The sequence below is a fragment of the Rhineura floridana genome, chromosome 6, assembly GCF_030035675.1.
Source record: "Rhineura floridana isolate rRhiFlo1 chromosome 6, rRhiFlo1.hap2, whole genome shotgun sequence".
NCBI lineage: Eukaryota > Metazoa > Chordata > Lepidosauria > Squamata > Rhineuridae > Rhineura > Rhineura floridana.
Window position 1 is genome coordinate 79612579 of NC_084485.1, and position 12341 is coordinate 79624919.

At 44.5% G+C, this 12341-nt stretch overlaps 1 protein-coding gene across 4 annotated transcripts in view; it reads left to right on the forward strand.

Moving 5' to 3' along the window:
* Positions 1 to 12341, forward strand: part of MPL (MPL proto-oncogene, thrombopoietin receptor) — a 39986-nt gene that overhangs the window by 3834 nt on the left and 23811 nt on the right. For 3 of the 4 annotated variants that reach the window (XM_061632645.1, XM_061632646.1, XM_061632647.1), the window contains exons 2-6: positions 3731 to 3860; positions 3959 to 4134; positions 8249 to 8403; positions 8572 to 8728; positions 10673 to 10802. In XM_061632645.1, coding sequence (XP_061488629.1) covers positions 3731 to 3860; positions 3959 to 4134; positions 8249 to 8403; positions 8572 to 8728; positions 10673 to 10802 — 748 coding nt within the window. The remainder of the gene's footprint in view (positions 1 to 3730; positions 3861 to 3958; positions 4135 to 8248; positions 8404 to 8571; positions 8729 to 10672; positions 10803 to 12341) is intronic. The other variant, XM_061632648.1, reaches the window with a different exon arrangement.

Here is a 12341-nt window from a genome sequence, read left to right on the forward strand (position 1 = left end):
AGATACCGAGTCCATCCAAAGTCTTCCAGTGTTATTTATTTATTATTATTATTATTTATTTAATTTGTATCCCGCCCTTTCTCTCAGCAGGAGCCCAGGGTGGCAAACAAGGCACTAAAAACACTTTAAAACATCATAAAAACAAATCTTAAAATACATTAAGACAAAACAGCGTTAAAAACATTTTAAAAACTTTTTTAAAAGGGTTAAAAACATTATTAAAAACATATTAAGCAATTCTGACACAGATGCAGACTGGGATAGCTCTCAACTTAAAAGGCTTGTTGAAAAAGAAAAGTCTTCAAAAGGCTCCGAAAAGATAGCAGAGATGGCACCTGCCTAATATTCAGTGTTGAGCTACAGTTTGTCTTGCTGCCATCAGTAATATAGAGATCAAATCCTTAAATTTCAAATCAAGATTGGCCCCCTCAAATAAAGACAATAAATAATGCTAAAATGTGGACAAACCCAATTACATGCTGCAGAGTCATATCCACACCTTACAGTTAAAGCACATGCCTCACACAGCTACAATCCCCAGGACCTTTAACAAATCACAGTTCCCAGAACTCTTTGGGGGAAGCAATTTATTTTAAATGGACTTTAAATGTATAGTGTGGATGTCATAAATCCACCAAAACAAACAAACACCACCACCACTAATCTGGAGGGGCCCTAGCTCTTGGACTATAGTGGGATTTGTAATCCAACAATATTTGGAGGGCACAACATTAGCTATCCATGTTGCAAGGGCTGAGGAGTATCAGATCTTTGTTTAGTCTTCTCAGTTTATAATGTTCTGCCTGAGACCAGAATTTGTATGTAATGAAGCCCAGATTTAAAATGAAAAGCAGCCTTAGGAGAGTATGATTTTCAACAGAGGAGGAGTAGTGATGGTGGACATTCCTTAACTCTTTCCTAGCCTGATATTTCTCACTCAGAATCACTCCCCAGCTGCTTCCTTCTCACTGGAGTTTTAGATACAATACTTGCCCTCTCCTGAAACTCTGTGGGAGGAGAAAGCAGCTGGTGAATTATTCTGAGCAGAAAGATGTCCAGCAGGGAAGGGATTAAGCAACACCCTGCTACTCCACCACTCAAAATTGCAGCCTCCTGAGGCTGCTTTTCATTTTTTAAAAAGACATGCATGCATTTGCATGTAATGTGTTGTTTACCCCCCTTATCTTGCTTCCTCTCACTCTCACTGGGAGAGAGCTAGATCTCCCTGGAACAGGAAACTTTCCCTCCCCGTGCCCCCACAGAAGCTTGATACAAAACCACATGGCTATTTTGGGATGTTTGTTTGTGAAAAAATGCCCTCCCACTTCCTGGCAGCAAAGGCGGAGGACACTAATCATTAGCTCCCTCTTTGACTAATCTTTTCCAACCCATCCACACAATTGCATAGCCAATATGGTTGTTTACATCAAAAATAGAGTGCCAATACTGTTTGTGTATGTGGGTTATGACATCAATATACTTAGATGCACCCTTGATGTACAGAAATGAAAATACATTATAGATGGGATGCTGAACCAGCAGCCCTTCAGATGTCGCTAGACTACAACCTGAGAGCCAGTGTAGTGGTTAGAGTGTTGGACTATGACCTGAGAAACCTATGTTCAAGTCCCGCCTCGGCTATGAAGCTCACTGGGTGACATTGGCCCAGTTGCTGCTTCTCAGCCTTGCCTATCTCACAGGGTTGTTATGAGGGTTTTACAAGGTGTATGCCAACTTGAGCTCCTTGGAAGAGAATGTGGTATATAAATGTAAGAAAAAGAAATCATAATAATCATCTCTAACCATTGGCCATGCTTTTATAAAATTATGGATGGTGCAGAGAAAGTGGGTAGAGAGTTGCTCTGCTGAGGAGAAACTTCAAAAGAGAATTATTGCCTTCATGTCCCGCTTGTGGGCTCCCCGAGGGCAATTGGCTGGCCACTATCGTAAACAGGATGCTAAATTAGGTGGACCTTTCATTTGACTCAGCTGGCTTTTCTAACATTCTAATGTCCAGCAGTTTCAAGAAACAATAATAAAGAAACAATTGCCTTTGAGCTTGTACTCAGTGCCTTGCTCACTTCCAAGGGCATGTCTACAAAGAATGTTTTCTTGGGCTTAGATGCTGACTGGATACACCCCAAGCTTGCAAGCCATACGTGCTGATTGACTCACCAAGCTGCAAAGCAAAAAGGGATCACAAGAGGGCCAGTGAGTACTGTACAGGCTGTACCACCCCCACAAGCCAAGATGCAATGTTGGGTCCTTTCATATTACCTGCTGGTGGTGGTAATGACTTTTTCAGAGAATTGTTCCCAAAGATTCTGCTTCCAAATCATCCCAAAGCATGAAACCAGGAGATGTACTCTGAATAACCATAACCAGCCCCCACATTTATGGAATTATTGAGCGACTTCTTGCACTTCACCCTTTCACGTTGTAAAGATTAACCAGTTTTCTTTGTTGTCTTCATGAGGTTTATCTGGAATCATCAACTGTTTTCCCCAGCAGAAACCCGTCTGTCAGCTTCTAGCACACCTGTTTTTCACCCACACTGTGTCTGCCAGACTGCCAGAAAGTCTATGATGAGTTTAATAAGGATATTTGATTTGACATCCCTTCCCCCATCACAGTCACAACAAAACCCCCTGCCCCCTGCATTGACAAACAGAACTTTATTTATTTATTTATTTATTATTACATTTATACCCCACCTTTCTTTCCATGATAGAAACCCAAGGCAGCTTACATATGGTTCCCAGGCGGTCTCCCATCCAGGCACTGACCACACCTGACCCTGCAGCAGGGAGCTGGCCTTGTGTGCCTTCAGACCATAGCCTGGGACCTTTTTCCCCCTAAGCCTAACTGCAGTATGGGGGCAATTTTTGTTGTGATCATGGAGGGGGAAGGAGAGTTAAACTTTCCCTCTCTGTGTGCTGCATTCCCAATGAACATTGGCACCCTGCACTTGCAACTATATATTTTTTTTAAATGATGTGATTGTTGGAGACACAGCTAGTATCATGTCAGGCACCTGGACACATAGGAAGCTGCCTCGTAGATCAGACTCTTGGCACCTCTAGCCTGGTATTATTTATTCTGGCAGCAGCTTTCCAAAAATGAAGAGGCATTTAACATCATGTCCTACCCAATTGTCTTAGCACATTAACTCTGTGTATACATTACCAGCTTAAAACATAGCTAGGTTGTTCTTTTTCTCAATTTGGATCAAAGCTGGTTTGGCGGGAAACACATCAAAATGCAGTATTTCATAAGAAATGACAGGATAGATACAAGATAGATATGGATTGTGGCTAACATCATGTGTATTCCGCTTTCCAAAAAAGCAGTGGGGGGGTGCGCTGGATGCAGAGTAAACACGAGTATGTACACAGCCCAAAGGAAGGCCTTGTGGGAGTGGTGTCCCCCTTCTCCCCTGCTGAAACACCCCACAAGGCCTGAACGGGACTACAAGATTCCTTTTCCAAGCTGACTGGAGCCCTGAACAGGAGTTCTCTCCTTGGTGGCATACTGGAACATTTTATTACAGATTCTGCTTGTACTAACACTCATCTCTTTAACCACAGTTCTATTTGCCATTCACTTGCTTCCTCCCATCTCATAGCCCAGATGACTTTGGGTATTTGTGGCTACAGTTGCCATCCTATTCAGTTGGAAGACCACTGCAAGCTCATTCCTTTTCTTTCTTTTTTAAAATCTCTCCACACAGAGGCTACTCTACTGGCCAAAGCAGCTCAGGACATCTTCTGCTTTTCTCGAAACTTTGAGGATCTCACTTGTTTCTGGGATGAGCCAGCACACGTGGACAGGGCATATAACTTCTTCTATACGTACAAAGGGTAGGAGGTCTTGACATATGGCCATGATCCATAACCCAGGCTGACAGGGAGGGAGGTTTGTAGTGAAGAAATGTTGCCTATTCTATTCATCCCCACAGAGACGGAAGACAAGAATGTGCTCTGATCTCAGTGAAACACAATGACGGAGGCTGGCGCCATGTCTGCATCTTCCCCAGTAGCTGTGTTCAGCTCTTCACAGAACTCCGCGTTGAGGTGTTTGACATCATTAGCAAACGTATCACACTCTCCCAGAATCTCTCAGTGGACACCGTTGGTGAGCCTTCTTTCAGATTTGAGAAGCAGGGAAATGGGGAAGGTTGGTAGAAGTGTAGGTCACATACATGTGTTCAAATGCAAACATGCCTACCTAGGACATGTGGGAATTCTTGGGAATGTTCAATTCAACGTTGGACTCTGTCCATACGATTACCCTTTTCCTATAGTCCAGGAAGCAGGCATTCTAGGCAGAATGTGGCTCCCTATCTAAAGTCCGAGAATGTATCCCTGCCTGAACCATCACACCTGTCCCATACCACCAGTTTGCCTGGCTAGCTGGAGAACTGCAGTCCACCTTTCCTGCCTTTCAGTTGATTTGTAGCATGAGTCTTTAGCAAGCAAGCCTTGCTGCAGACACAACCAAGTCCCTACCATTCTTGCTTGCCTCTGCAGACTCCTGCACTCACAATTGCTTCTACTACAAAGAGAAGCATTCCAGTGTAAAAAACACTGCATATACAGAGAAAATGCAACAAATCCACTTATTATGTAGTATGTTTCTTACTGTTGCTTCAGATTTTGAAACAATGGTGATATTTACTGAACCACTTAAGTGTTGAAATTATATATTCCATCTTTGTTTATAAATTATATTTTGCTCTTATATTAAGGAAATGTAGACCCATGAAACATTTTCATGGTTTGTGTGGGGCACACATCCTAGGCTGGATGATCTGTCTGCTGCACTGCACGGTTATAAATGGAATATGCACTCAGATGCATATCCATATGCGTATCCAAGGTCCCATTACAGTGCAGATACATAGCATCAAATATGTGCCATTCATGCATTTAATGTGGAATAATAATAATAATAATAATAATAATAATAATAATAATAAAATTTAATTTATGTGTTGCCTATCTGGCCGATGGCCACTCTAGGCGACGTACATGCAAAGGTTAAAACACCATACAGTAAAATACAATAATACAATATATGAACAGTGCAGCGATACAGGAGTGGAAGTCGTATCTATCTATGTTGCATTGTTTCCAACTGAATATACACTTGGCCACACGTTTGGACTTGCTTTGGTGTGTGCATTCCACTGAAAGCAATGTAGTGCAGTTTGACCATCTGCACTAGGGGGCATATAAATGGGTGCACCCCATTTACCTGGGTCTGAATTGGTGGAGGTGGAGATTGGTCTTGGAGAATGTGAGCCTAAATGGAAACTAATTTGCATGTGAAAATGGGCGGGGGGAGTTTTAGGACTATATCCAACGATGTTGCGCTAGCTCAAGGACTTCCACCTGTGCAATGGGACTTCCTCTACCTCTCCTCTTCCCACACCCATCTACTCCAGAGGGTTGGGGAGAAACCCAGAACAGATTGGGCATGTGGGTGGAAGAGAGGGAGAGGTACTGTCATTGCACAGGTAGAAGTCCTTCCATTAACTGGCCAACTTTGTTGGATATAACCCTTATTTTAAAAAAAAATAATGATGTCATGTGTCAAATTTAAATTTTCCATCTTGAACTCAGCATATTAATAAATAATGATTTTAATAATACTCAGGTTAACTGATACTCTGAGAAGAAGACTCAAAGGAAGCATCACATGGTGGCAGTCTAAAGCTAGCAGGAAATTATGGAGTGGCATGCTTCCTTGATGTTTGCTTCTCATTAGAAAGTTACACATAAACTGAGATGTTCTGATCTGCAAATATACCATCTAGGAAGATCAGAAATTAGCAGTGTATTTATTTATTTATTTTATTTATTTATTAAATTTATATCCCGCCTTATGGCCAAAAGGCCCTCAAGGCGGCTTACAAAAACACGAATATAACACATCATAAAGCATAAATACAATAATGCAATTCTCAAAATTAAATAACAAATAACATTATTAAAAGAAAAGAAAAAACATTTAAATGTGTCACAATAAGAGAACCAAACACTTTATAAAAAGGCCTGGATAAAAATCTTCAATTTCCCAGCAAATAAGTAGCATTTTTATTTTTAACATATAAATATACACAGTGTATAAGTAGCCAAACAATAATAATAAACAACAAACTAATGAGAACATCTCAATAAATATACAATTAAACAATCCCCACACACTTCACAACAGTGTTTAACAAAAATATGCTATAGTCCAAATAACAGCAAAAATGAATCTCCAAAATTAAATCTTGACCCCCAAAACAACTAAAAAACAACTAACCCCAGTAGTCTATAGACATCCCAAGCAGCAGGTTCACGCACACATACACACACACGGTCTCTGGCCCCTTCAGCAGTTGCTGCTTTTGTAGCTGGAGAGAGACAGGGCCCCGCCCTTCCAGGCCAGGTGGAAATCAGCCGGAAATGCAGGGAGCAGGTCTTGCAGAAACTCACACAGTTATCAGCACCAGATTTTCCCCCTTTGTATTCTATGCTATGAATGTATTGCCTTCTTTATAAATATAGTTTTCTTAAGGTTGATGTATTCTTGAGAAATATGGTCAGCAGGGTTTTAACATAAGAACATAAAAAGAGCCCTCCTGGACCAGACCAAAGGCCATCTAGTCCAGCATCCTATTCCCACAGTTGTCAGCCAGATGCCTATGGGAAGCCTGGAAGCACAACAGCACATTCCCCACTCATGTCCTTGTATCGCCTCTGCTACTAGAGCTAGTACATACCCATTGTCATTACTAGTATCCACTGATAGCCTTATCCTCTGATTTTGTCTAACTCTCTTTTAAAACCATCCAAGTTGGTGGCCATCACTGCCTCTTGTGGGAGTTCTTCTATATGCGTGGTAAATTGATCTTTAATAATATTTTCCACCAATGTTATGCAGTGCAATGTCACAGCTGAAGAACAATGGGCTAGGGGTGGAGGATTAACCAAAGGTCAATTGGGTTGTACTCGGGGGCAAACTAAACATTGGACGGTATTCAGCTAAAAGGTTGTGCTAGCTCAAGGGCTGGTGCTAACGCAACGGGATTCCCCCTACTTCTCCCACCATGCACGCCTTGTGCTGTCCCCAAATCTGCTCTGGAGGGTTGGGGGGGAAACCCAGAATAGATTTAGGGGGCATACAGGGGGAGGAGAAGGAGAGAGCTCATTATGTGTGCAAGGAGAAATCCTTGCACTGATGGAATGAACTGCTTAGCACTACATTGTATTCATCATGTTAAATGTATTAGTGCATTTATGTGCACTTTAAAAAATGTAAATAGCTATTGCAAGCCCTCCCCCACCAGGACTGGAACCATGGTGGGCAGGAAGGGGATTGACACTTCCCCCCCTGCCACAATCCTGAATGTTCTGTATGCACTGGGAGGAAATTTTGCAATTGTCTGGCCTATCGTCTTCAGAAACCCTTATCCACCAGGTTTGCAGAGCGACTTGGTTGTAATAAAAAAAGCTTTGGTGGTAATAGTAGCCTGTGCTGCTTTGGGCTGCGTGCAAATTATAAGAGGTTCAATGAATGGAGTACTGCCATGCAAGCGGCTGCTTTGTGAGCTGCTAAGGGACTTAATTTCCTGAGCTGAATTGGGATTAGGGTTATTTGCCAAGTTGCATCACATGTAGGTATATGGCCACAACCCCCCATTTGATTCCAAGACTACAACCACACATGCACACATCAAGATGGCTAAGGTGTGTGTTGCAGGCAGGCAGGCTCTAGGGAGGCTTCCAATACCTATCCAGGATGCTAATAGCATCCTGGTCAATACCTTTGTGGGTAACCAAAGAAGGAGTTCAAATGTAAAATAAATCACCTCAGGCTCCTTGTATATTGCACTTAGCAAGCTCAGGGAATGCGTGTTCAGATGTTTTTATTTACATGTGAAAAAAACCCAAAGTATAGACATTGTATTGAAACAAGACTCGACCTAGGAATTTCTGGTACTGTTCTTGCTTGTTGTCATGATAGTGCATTCCCAGTTTCATCCCTTTTGTTCTTACCAGGAGACGTCTTCCTCACCCATAGTTCCATCCTGGTACTTCTGGTAAAAGATTTAGATTTTCCCTCCAGCAGACTGGAAACTAACGGTGTCCATCACAATCTTTGCCAAGGCACTTCCTTGTTCAGTCTGCTTCCCGTGGCTAGCAAGCAGGCAGAGATGAGCAAGAAACTTATTTTTTGTCTTTTGTTATTTTTTTAGGTCTCATTGCTCCACCAGTGAATGTCACAGTTGAGTGGCCTGGGGTAGCACGACATTTGCGCGTGATCTGGATTCCCCCGTCCATCAGCTATGTAGACTTCTTGACCTATGAGGTTCTTTATGGTGCAGAAGGGTCCACAGAACCACCATCCAGGGTATGGCCTATATGGGGCAGGGTGGGTTGTGCATAATGCCTGCTGGGCATCTGACTGTGCCTAGAAACCCTGGCAGGAGATAGGCTCTGTTGCTGTCAAGTCCCAGCTAGGCTAATGGGAGAAACCACGTCCATTAATCCTTATTTTTTTATTTTCTGTCCCTTATAGATTGAAGTGAAGAACAGTGACATATGCCACCTTACAGATCTGCTCCCTGGGCAGTGCTACCACATCCAAGTGCGCACCAAGCCTGATGGCCTCTCTCTTGATGGGATCTGGGGACCGTGGTCTCCAGTAGTGTTAGCAGAGACACCCCATCTCCCAGGTGAGTGTCCTGCTGCTTGGGATGCAATTGTCAGGGGATCTCACTAGTATTGCCTTGGGGCAATACACTATGGGCTGGTTCACATATGAGCCAAGATCTGCATTAAAAATGCTGCTTTTTCCATTGCGATTGATTTTGACAGTTCACATACTTCCGCCCTCGCTACGAATAAATTGGCTGTTTTTCTTCTTAGCATTCACACGTGTGTGTGTTTATTGCTATCAGTGTTACCTTTCTGCCGCGCCCACACATTAGCATGTTAACTGCAGAGGCAGGGAAGCGGCGGGGTTTCCCTAAATGAAGGGAGGAATAGGCTCTTGAAAGAAAGGAAATCACCTACAGCTGCCTCCTTCCCTGTGGTGCAGACTTTCTCCCGTCACCCCTGCTTCCACCCGTGGCTGTTAGGCTGTCCCTGTGCGAGATTGGTGTGCCTTTGGCACCCCGGGACAAGCATCAGCATGCATTCTGGGAAACATAAAAACCCCCAAACAATTATCTTTAGAGAGACATTAAAAGCAGCTACTAAAGGAAGCATTGACCGTTTAATATTATCGCTCTCCATGAGTGGAGCAGATGCTGGGATGAGACGCCAAGGCAGCTCCCCTTTCCCCTGCGCTTTTGGGCGCTTATAAATTACCCCAGCGGCGCCTTCGCCAGCCTCCTCTTACCATGGCTGCGTGCGCTCCAAGCCTGGGTGTAGCTCCAGCGAGCGGCACATAGCGGCTTGTGAAAAAACCCCTCGCAGCTCAAGCGAGAGAGCAGGCCAAGGCTGAAGGGGAGTTTCCCTCTCTGGTGGCAGGGTGAGCAGGATTTCCCCTGGAAGGAATTTCCTGAGCTCCAGCTCTTCCCTGCTACCCTCGGGGAGTAGTTGGTGTCGCTGCAGAAGAGAGAGAATGAAGGGGTGGAGGGAAACCACTCACATCACATGCAGAGAGCTTTCACAGAATTAGATATTCTAGGGAGAATAATTTGGATGAATGTGATTTTGTTTAAAGGAGCGGGGGAGGAAATGTATTGGGGGGGAAGCGGGAGAAAGCGGGAGAAAGGAAGGCAAGAGCAACCAGAAGTTGTTTCGTCAATGGCAGGAAACAAAATGACACCCAGAGACAGTTAAAGGGGCGGAGAAAAGGGAGGATCTAATGGCGAAGAAACTGCGCAGCCAAAAAAAGGCACTTAAAAGGTAATACACGGTAGAAGCGCACCGAAGCAGGTGCGGATTTTAAAAGCAATTTCGGGGTTTTGTCGCATCGATTTAATCTGGAGTTAAAGGCAAAAGCAGCAGAATGTACTCGCGCTGGCAAAAACGTCATGAAACGGTCCAAATTAAAAAGGATCTGCAGAAAGCATCAGATCCAGATTATACCGGCATCTGATCAGGCCCTATGTAATGGTTGCAAATGTGTGTGCTGCATGCACATTTTCCTACACATAAGTACTGTCTAGTGCAGCCTTTCCCAACCAGTGGGCCTCCAGATGTTGTTGGACCACAACTCCCATCAGCCTCAGCCAGCATTGCCAATGGCTGAGGCTGATGGGAGTTGTGGTCCAACAACATCTTGGAGGCACACTGGTTCGGAAAGGCTGGTCTAGTGCAATATCAAAGGCAGGCCTTATTGGAAGGTTTTCAGAAAAGAGAGGTGAAGAAGCACTGGAAGTGGATTTGATCTCTGTCCAGGGAGGCAGGAGGACCTTGGTAGGAACAGGGGCTGGAGGCAGGAGGAGAAGCAGACTATGGGCTGAGAAGGAGGAAAAGGGCAACATGCAACTTGGCCATGCCATGCGCTGACCAGAAGAGGGTCAGGGACGGGCCTGTCTTTAGTGAGGGGATCCAGAGTATGTCCACTATGATTGGGGTCTTATCTGTGAAGAGTGGGGTAGGGGGGCAGAGCACAGGACTGTAACAGTCAAACACTTACTCCTAATTCCTCTCTCTCTCCTGCCCAGAGGAAATTGGCCTGCACTGCTTCACTTCTGACCTGCGCCAAGTGCACTGCCGTTGGGAGTGGGAGCCCACAAAGCCTGGACCCTCTCACAGCCTCTTGTACTGGGCAGAACAGGACAGCAGCGGTTCAAGGTGATGATACACATACACAAGATCCTGCACCAATCCTCCATATCATCCCTGCCTCCCCCTCAACTCTCTCACATGTCTACAACAGCCAAGGCTTTGAATCAGCACTGAGGAAGTCCACATATTTATTTCATTGTATTTCTATCCCAACTTCCCTCCAAGGGGCTCAGGGTGGCTCTTCTCCAGCCGGGATAATGGAGGTTTCTAGTCTCCTCAGATCAACCTCATGTTTTGCCGCTCTGTGGTAAGCTCCTAAAAATCTTACCAAAGCAGACATCTCTTGTTATCTTCCAAGCCCATTAGCTCCTTCTTTTCCTTCCTCTGGACAGTCTGACGTGTTGGTGGCTAAGCTCATGGCTGAACTCACAAGAGTGGTACTCTTTCAAAGTTAATGTTTAAATACATATGCTAACCTTTCAATCGGGTGGAGAACCTCAGGCCTGGGAACCAAATGTGGCCCTCCAAACCTCTCTGGTTGGCCCTTGGAACTCTTCCCAGGCCACACCCCTCACTGGCTTTGCTTCCCACCCCAAGTGCTTTTGCCTGGCTGGAATGTGTCATTGGACTTAGATAATGACTCTTGCTTGTCTGGCTGGAGGACAGGGTGTGTGTAGAAGCGAGCCTACTGTACAGAGGCAACATTTACATTAGTTGTTCTATCCGCTTTTGCCTCTGGCCCTGCCCACCACTGGCGTATGGCCTTCAGAAGTTGCCCAGAAGGGAATGCAACCCTTGGGATGAAAAAGGTTCCCCACTCTTGCTTTAAATCCTGGGCCTCAAACTGCCACAGCTTAGGGGGAAGGAGTGGGGAATTGTGACCCTTGGGATGTTGTGGACACCAGTTTACATCAGCTCTAGCCAGCATGGCCAGTGATGATAGAAGCTGTCGTCTAGCAACATCTGGAGAGCCACTGGTTCCCCAGTTCTGGTTTAGCAGGCTGTGTTCCATGAATGCCACCCATAACTCCTTTCTCTTGTCTATGGCAATAGGTCCTCTTCGTACTCTATACCCCTAATGCCAAATTTTACCACCTTGCCCAATGACAGATGATGCAAGGATGATGACTCATGTTGAAAATGGTCATGCAACAGGGATGTTGGTTTTCCATCATTTTTATGATTATGGAGATCACCTAGGCTGGAGGATGAAACAATTCCCTTAGTGGGGTAGGCATGAATGAAGGGAGACAAAATGGCAAAGGCACTTGTGGCACTTTTCAGATTCAATAAATGTGGCACAAGCCTTTGTGGACCAGAGCCCTCCATACTCGATGCATGGGATAGGATCTGCTATGCATCTGATGAGGTGGGTCCTACTCCATTAAAGCCTTTGCCATTAAATTTGTTAGGCTTTACGGTGCTTGTCTATAAGGGAGTTTGTTGTGAATTCACTGCTATTCATGCCTGCTTTTTTTTTTGCAACATCCATTCATCATTGTCCTTATCAAAATGCCATCACCACACTTCCCCCACTTAATCCAGATCTTCCAGTTCCACAGATACTCTGACAGCAAAAAGAAAGCCAATTTCAAATTGAATGTA